Genomic DNA, 7,707 nt, shown 5'->3' on the forward strand with positions numbered 1-7,707 from the left:
TCGTGTGTGGAGACGGCTGCGTGGTCAACGTGGTGAACGTGGTGAACGTGGTGAACGTGGTGAACGTGGGTGAACATGGACTCATCCAGGGTCCTCCGTTCAGATCAAATCAAGTCATGGTACTGAGATAAGTGAGTCCAGGAGCTGTTTGTGGAGTAGTCAGTGTGTTGGGGTCCTGTAGGAGACGCCTGTGTCTCTGTATGAGTGAGTGAATCATTTGTAGTGTTTTAGTCAGGCTGTCTCACATTCTCACTATGCCTACTCAAAGCGCAGAGATGGAAAATCTCAGCACACACACACACACACACACACACACACACACACACACACACACACACAATGCCGTTATGCTCTTTCCTATAAAAGCCTCACCCTACCATTATATCTAAAATTCACTCTCTCCTTTCTCCCGCCATCAGGTCCAATCCAGACCTCCATAAAGAAGACAGAAGAAATCAATACTTTGCTATTACGAGCTAACATTTATAAACTTTTATTTAGCTTTTACTCCTCTCCCACCTGCCATTAGATGACTCCATCTCTTCTTTAGTTATGATAGGGAGGCTAGAGTGTGCTCTATAAATCACCCAGGAAAGTACAGATGATGGCGTGTAGCGCTGCACTCCCCTACACACACACACCGACATCCTCACCGCAATCACAGCACAGGACAATACACACCGCCATTCTCAGCCATTAACTCCTGCTCTCATTGCTGGTGTGCTGCTCCTTTGCCCGAATACGAGTTTTAAGAGCTCCGCTCCTTAATTGCGTGGTAATGTGCTCGCAGTGATTGTGGTGAGAGCTTATTGGAAATAAAATGATTGGCTCGTGACTGAACTCGGGCGGCAGAGTTCGTCTTCTCGCTTTGGTCACGGGTATCAGCAGCTCGTTAAAATGTATTGATAAGTTTAGGCCGCACCAAAGAAAGACTGGAACGGTGGTGGTAGAGCTTGTCGTTTTTTGCGTTGCTTTCTGGCCCCTCGGTGCAGAAGTGCAGTTGTAGCTGAAGAGAGGGTGTGAGATGTTCTGTGGTTGTATGGTAATGCTCTCGGTCTTCTGGGCATGCTCCGTGCATCCTCAGAGGAGAAGGAAAGCAGTCACATCAGATAAAAAAATACACAAGACAAGGGCAGCAGTGCGAGATCGCTGCTCCCCTCCGAGACGGCTGCAAAAATACGGGCGTGCTCAAACAGTTAGCAAGGCACGTTTGGAATTAACGCACAGAAGTAAAGGAGAGAAGGAAAGAAGGGATGATTTGGGTCAGAGGATGGAGAAGAGGAGAAGAGGTGGACTGGGAAGGATGTTTCTCAGACACGTGGCTGCATGGTTGAACTTTAGGAACATTTTCCAGAGACCAGAATGGACGTCCTTGTACAGATTCTTGAAAGGAATACCTAGAGCTTAGTTATACCAAACCATCAAAACGACCTGACATCGGAACTGAACATCGGAGCTGAACATCGGAGCTGAACATCGGAGCTGAACATCGGAGCTGAACCGGTGCCCCGGTGCTGAGGGGTCCGAACGTTGAGGAGACATTTCGTTCTTTTTGGCATGCTGTCCCGTCTTCTTCCAGCAGGAGTTCTGACCACGTCCCGTTAATCACCCTCTTTACATGCGAGGCATGACGAGCAGTTAGCCTTGCCTCTCTGGTCCAAGACCCACGAGCAAGACTCCTGAGTCTCACCACAATATGTCATGTGGCTTTGCAAGCAACAAACACATGTCACTTTTAGCCCAAAGTCAAACAACCCCTCAGAATGCGGGCGAGTCTTTGTGGCTTCCGTCTGGCTTCTCGGCTGTGGTCCGACCACGCCTCCCGACCACACACGGGTGTCGTCCGCCCACACGTCACCGCCATGCCCTCCGAGGAATGTTTCCAAACACGCCAGCTCACCCAACCGCGCGGCTCGGCCCGTATCGCTCATAAAGCAGCGGCAGTGGCGTAAAGGAGGAACCCGACCGTGCGGAGAACACGGGCCGCTGTGTGCTGTAGCCCCCGCCCCCAGGGGTCAGCACCTCCGCGACGACGCGGACGGGAAACCGGGGGTTTAAAGCGCGCCGGCAGGCCTATAAGCAAAAGCGCGCGGTAATGAAACTCAAGCGTTTGGGGCCGTCTTGGCGAAAGGATTGATGGTTGTGGGTCCAGCAGTAGAGAGGAGAGATTAACGAGGTGCTTAAACCGCAGGGGAGGCGTGGGGGGGGGACGGGACAGTGGAGCTAGACGACTCCGCTCTGCAAAATTACGATGGTCAGGGTTTTTGTTGTTTTTTTTTTTTTTTTCCTGACGGAGAGAGAGAGGGGGGTGCTGGCCCTCATAAAACATGAAATCCTATCATATCACTTAGCGGCTACACGCAGATCCAGCCATGTTTGAACTCACCCGTTTAAATTATACACAGTTAACAGAACGGAAGGAGACTTAAAATTACGATGGGCGGTATCTCTCTCCACCCATACTTTAACCACCATCTCTGTGTTTCTGTTTCCATCTCTCTCTCTCTCCCTCCCTCCCTCTCTCTGTCATATATCTGTTTTCTGTGTGATCTTTTACTTGTAACTTGACATCGTTCTAATGGATGACAGCCATGGCCACTAAAGCACTGAAGGAGACCTGCACCATCACGTCCAGCGGGGCTAGACCTGTATCATCTCCACTCACGCTTGAGTGCTTCTTTAACACTTTTGTTATTTTTTTAACTAACAGACTAAGTCTGGAATGAGGCCATGCGTTGGTCCACACGTTGAAGTCTAATTGGGATCTTTCTAAAGCAGCAGTGAGGGCTTCTGCAAGCACTGTGTGTGAAACCCATCTGTGTTCAGAAGGCTGTGTCGTGCCCCGGTTGGGTGCCGTGTTTGCCTTGTGCGTCCTCTTAGTGAAGCTGTCGGTTTGCTTCGTCTCTTCTTCTGCTGTTGTAGTGAAAACACTTCCCCACACGTCTTTCTTCTCCTCTCTCTCACTCTCTCTCTCTCTCACTCTATTTGTGCATCTTGTTCTCACAGAGACACACGTGCACAAACACTCGCTCTCTGTCGCACACGCACGCCCCTGTCCCGGTCTGCTCCGCCGGCGTTGGCCACGGGGCCCCGCGCAGAGCAGAGCAGGCCCCGCGCAGGTTTAACGTGCCGTGATCGATAGAGCTACAGCAGGGTGAAAGTTTGTTCTTCTTTAAACGCTCCTCCTCCCGCCTGTCAGGTGAGAACATATCGATCATTTGATTCTATTTGCCACTCGTCTCACTGCTTCTCACCTCTCCGCTCGATAGAGCAGGATTGAGAGAGTCTTCTGACCCTAAACCCCCCCCCCAAACACACACACACACTCCCCACCCTCGCCATCTTGTCCCAGCCCGAATCCTGCTGTGGTTTTGACGAATGAGGCTTGTCCGCAGGTCCGTGGTGAGACGGTGCATCTGGGTGTCCTACACGGCTGTGAGTGTGTCTACCTGCGTCTGGTATCGGCTGGCCGTTTCACGAAGCTCTGTGGAATGGGTCAAGGCGGGCTGTGCTTGCGTGTGTGCGTACGTGAATGTGTGTGTGTGTGTGTGTGTGACTTTGAGCTTTTGCCCCCAAGCAAGGACGTATTGTGCCTCTTTTGGAGGTCAGGATGGCCATGGAAGGGAAGGACAAGGACATGTGATCTCACCACGCAATGCGTCTCCACTGAACGACCACACGTGCCCCCCCCCCTCATACTACCACATCTCCTCCTCTCCACATCTTGGGTTCTCCCCACCCAGAGGAGGGAGGACGGTGGCCCTCTCTGCTGTCGGAGAGGTGGAGAGAGAGAGAGAGAGAGAGAGAGAGAGAGAGAAGCCTCCATCCTCTGGTGCCTCCAGTGTGAGCGCTGCGTGGTGCTCAAGGTGGAGGCAGGCTGTCAGGAGGGCAATTCTTCCTACGCTTTGTTTATGCAAGAAAATGGGGCTCTGGGATGCCAGCTTCGCCTGCCTGTTTGTTTGCGAGGCTTTGTTTGGGCGGGCTGTTTGCACTGAACCTACAGCCCGGGCTCATTATGTCGGACTAACTTTCCATCATCGATCGGGAACTGGCCACCTGGCCGCTAGTTTTTGCAGACCGTGGGGGTTTTTCCCCCATTTCCCTTACGAAGGATTCTGGTTCCTGTTTGTTCTTGTCATTAAGCTTTTGTGGAGTTTTAAGGAAGTGATTATTGAAGTGTTCATACATACATTAGAGTGGCATCTCCACTTATGTGTCTACATACTGTCTCTCTCCGACCTCTGTCTTTCTCTCTCTCTCTCTGACCTCTCTCTCTCTCTCTCTGGATGGCCCAAGGCGCTTCTCTCCTCTGAGTGGACGGTCTCTATCCTCTGTGTGTATTGTCTCTCCTCTGATTGGACAGTCTCTCCCTCCTCTGAGTGGAATGTCTCTCTGCTGTCTCTGTCTCACTTCAGCTCCTGACGAATTGCAGTCTTGTCCTGGTCGTGTGCTGATATCGTAGCACAGCTGGAGTTTTTTGGGGGTCAAACTCGGGTCAGAGAGACCACAAGAACATGGAGGTTAAAACAGCAGATTTGTGCAATTCATCCTGAAACTGTACACGAAGGCCAATAAGTTAATGCAGGTTGTTTTTAATGAGTGTAAATAAACTGTCTAATGAGAACCTGCTTTACTTTAGAACTCATAGAAGCAGACGGAGTTGACCGTCCTCCAGATCTGTACAAGACAATATGATGTAAAGCCTAATTTCTTATCTCATAACTAAATGAATAACTCCCTCTTATCCGGGTCCGTCTGGCCGACTTCGTGGTTCCTCACTGTGTCGGAGCCAGGGGAATCCCATAACCTTTACCCCTGTGCCCTCCTCCCACTGTCTGCCCTGAAACAAACGGGGGAAATCCAGTTTAAACAACCCCCCCCCACACCAGGGGCCACCAGCCCCCCCCCCCTACACCGCCGGACTCCCCACCCAGGGCCCCTGACGCAGGGAGCGGCGTAGACAAGAGGTCTTTCGGAAGTTCCCATCAATTAGCGTCCTCTCCGCCACTGCCGCGTGACCCCCGGCCAACTGCCACGCTTCCTTTAGCTCTCCCTGGCCGAATAAACAGCGACGTCCCCTCCAGACCCGTCCCAGAGCCACGTGGAGTCTCGCTGCCTGGTGGTTTGACGTGGCGGTACAGTGCACGCACTGCCATGCCTGAAGGTGTGAGTGAGGCCTCATAAGCTATCCTGAAACCCTAACCGCCCCGTCCTGAAACCCTAACCGCCCCGTCCTGAAACCCTAACCGCCCCGTCCTGAAACCCTAACCGCCCCGTCCTGAAACCCTAACGGGCCCGTCCTGAAATCCTAACGGCCCGTCCTGAAATCCTAACGGCCCGTCCTGAAACCCTAACGACCCGTCCTGAAACCCTAACGGCCCGTCCTGAAACCTTAACGGCCCCGTCCTGAAACCCTAACGGCCCCGTCCTGAAACCCTAACGGCCCCGTCCTGAAACCCTGACGGCCCCGTCCTGAAACCCTGACGGCCCGTCCTGAAACCCTAACGGCCCCGTCCTGAAACCCTAACGGCCCCGTCCTGAAACCCTAACGGCCCCGTCCTGAAATCCTAACGGCCCCGTCCTGAAATCCTAACGGCCCCGTCCTGAAACCCTAACGGCCCCGTCCTGAAATCCTAACGGCCCCGTCCTGAAATCCTAACGGCCCCGTCCTGAAACCCTGACAGGCCCGTCCTGAAACCCTGACGGCCCGTCCTGAAACCCTGACGGCCCCGTCCTGAAACCCTGACGGCCCCGTCCTGAAACCCTGACGGCCCGTCCTGAAACCCTAACGGCCGTCCTGAAATCCTAACGGCCCGTCCTGAAATCCTAACGGCCCGTCCTGAAATCCTAACGGCCCCGTCCTGAAACCCTAACGGCCCCGTCCTGAAACCCTAACGGCCCCGTCCTGAAATCCTAACGGCCCCGTCCTGAAACCCTGACGGCCCCGTCCTGAAACCCTGACGGCCCCGTCCTGAAACCCTGACGGCCCGTCCTGAAACCCTGACGGCCCGTCCTGAAACCCTGATGGCCCAGTCCTGAAACCCTAACCGCCCCGTCCTGAAACCCTGATGGCCCGTCCTGAAACCCTGATGGCCCGTCCTGAAACCCTAACGGCCCCGTCCTGAAACCCTAACGGCCCCGTCCTGAAACCCTAACGGCCCCGTCCTGAAACCCTAACGGCCCGTCCTGAAACCCTAACAGCCTGTCCTGAAAGTGCCCTTTCATAGTTGAGACAAATTATTTCTAGGTCTGTGTACAGAACCAGTGTGGATCCTCGTTGTTGTTTTCATCGAAAGAGGACCCTCTCTGATTCTGACTAAACCATGATTACGGACCCTCGACTGGCTGGTGCTGGTTGGCTGTAACAGAAGTGTACCAGAAGTGCCCTGGAACAAAACAACATAACTGTTAGCGATGAAGCCCATGTGAGCTATGGGATTGTTAAGTGTGTTATAAGCTCACACAATACACACCCACCCTTAACATGCCTGGGACACTCATGGGAAAAACGATGGTCATCTTAATAGTACAAACAGTCCCTCTTGTACCCACATACATGTACGTTGGAGTACACTCTTTCTCTGCGAGCACACACACACACATTTGCACACACTCTGTAAAGGGTCATCCCCTGCTCGTGCTGAGTGTGTGTGAACCCCATTAGCACATTCCCAGATAGCAGCCAGGGTGCTCTTATCTCCGTCCACCCATTAATTACACTTTGTTTCCCTAAGTGATCTATTTCTGCTCCTCCCTCCATCACCTCCCACTCCAGGCCTATCTTTCCACCACCCCCCCACCCCCCTCTTTTACCCCTCCCCTCCCTAAGATAACGGCGCTAATGTGAGGCTAGCAAGGTCACGTCGTCTGACTGGCCTAATGTGAAGTGTAGCCCCATGCATTAGCCGCTAAAGCTAACGCCAGCCTGTCTGCCACGTCTCCATACATGGGGTCACTTTCCGAGACGACCCCTAATTGAAGGTGGCAGCACAGATTGACGATTGTGGTTTCCCTTCTTTAGACACAGTTGGGGGGGTCTGGAGAACCATGGAGGGACCTTGTGATGGCATTTAGCACAGATGCACAGATTCATGCAGTATGCGTATCTGTTTACCAGTGATTAGAGTCTTGGAAACTGTGAATTTGAGTAGAATTAGAATCTTAGAAGGTTCGATTTGGCTTTCAAACACGTTGTAAAGGTTTTAACTTTATTTCTGCGTTTGTAAAAAAAAAAAACGCCTTTGTTTCCAGCTGTAAAACGCTGCTTCTCTCGAGTTGCAGTCGATTGTGTCATTGACCCTGTTGACTGATTTGCATCTTATTACATCATCCTCCACGTACCGTTCAGCGAGCGAAACTCTGGAGTGCGTGGAGACACGCGCGTGGCCCCTGGGAGCCACTTCACGGGCTTGGCCGTGCCTGCTTGTGCCCTTGTGCTGCGTTCTGGCAGACGTGCGAGCGATCCCTCTCGCGCCAATAGTGAGGGCATCGTCTCTTCTCTCCGCTTCGCACACTGACGATGTGGCTGACTTCACCGCCACGGCTCGGAGGCCACGAACCCCCACCGCTCCTCTTGGCTACAAGGCCCGTACCCGTGGCCCTGTACTGACCGCTTAATGGCGTGTCTTTCGGCCGGGCGTCCGCGCTTGGCCACAGCGTGTTGGAGTTAGCCCCGAGTTTTGTTGGAGTTAGTCTGGAGTTTTGTTG

At 53.0% G+C, this 7,707-nt stretch overlaps 1 protein-coding gene across 1 annotated transcript in view; it reads right to left on the reverse strand.

The window, feature by feature from the left end:
- Positions 1-7,489, reverse strand: part of slf1 (SMC5/6 complex localization factor 1) — a 30,885-nt gene extending 23,396 nt beyond the window's left edge. The window contains exons 1-4 of the mRNA XM_076998497.1: positions 7,342-7,489; positions 6,336-6,430; positions 4,931-5,158; positions 1,906-2,073 (exon numbers count right to left, since the gene is read on the reverse strand). Coding sequence (XP_076854612.1) covers positions 1,906-2,073; positions 4,931-5,158; positions 6,336-6,430; positions 7,342-7,489 — 639 coding nt within the window. The remainder of the gene's footprint in view (positions 1-1,905; positions 2,074-4,930; positions 5,159-6,335; positions 6,431-7,341) is intronic.
- Between the last annotated feature and the right edge of the window lie 218 nt (positions 7,490-7,707).

This window comes from Brachyhypopomus gauderio, chromosome 3 (assembly GCF_052324685.1).
Source record: "Brachyhypopomus gauderio isolate BG-103 chromosome 3, BGAUD_0.2, whole genome shotgun sequence".
Taxonomy (NCBI): Eukaryota; Metazoa; Chordata; class Actinopteri; order Gymnotiformes; family Hypopomidae; genus Brachyhypopomus; species Brachyhypopomus gauderio.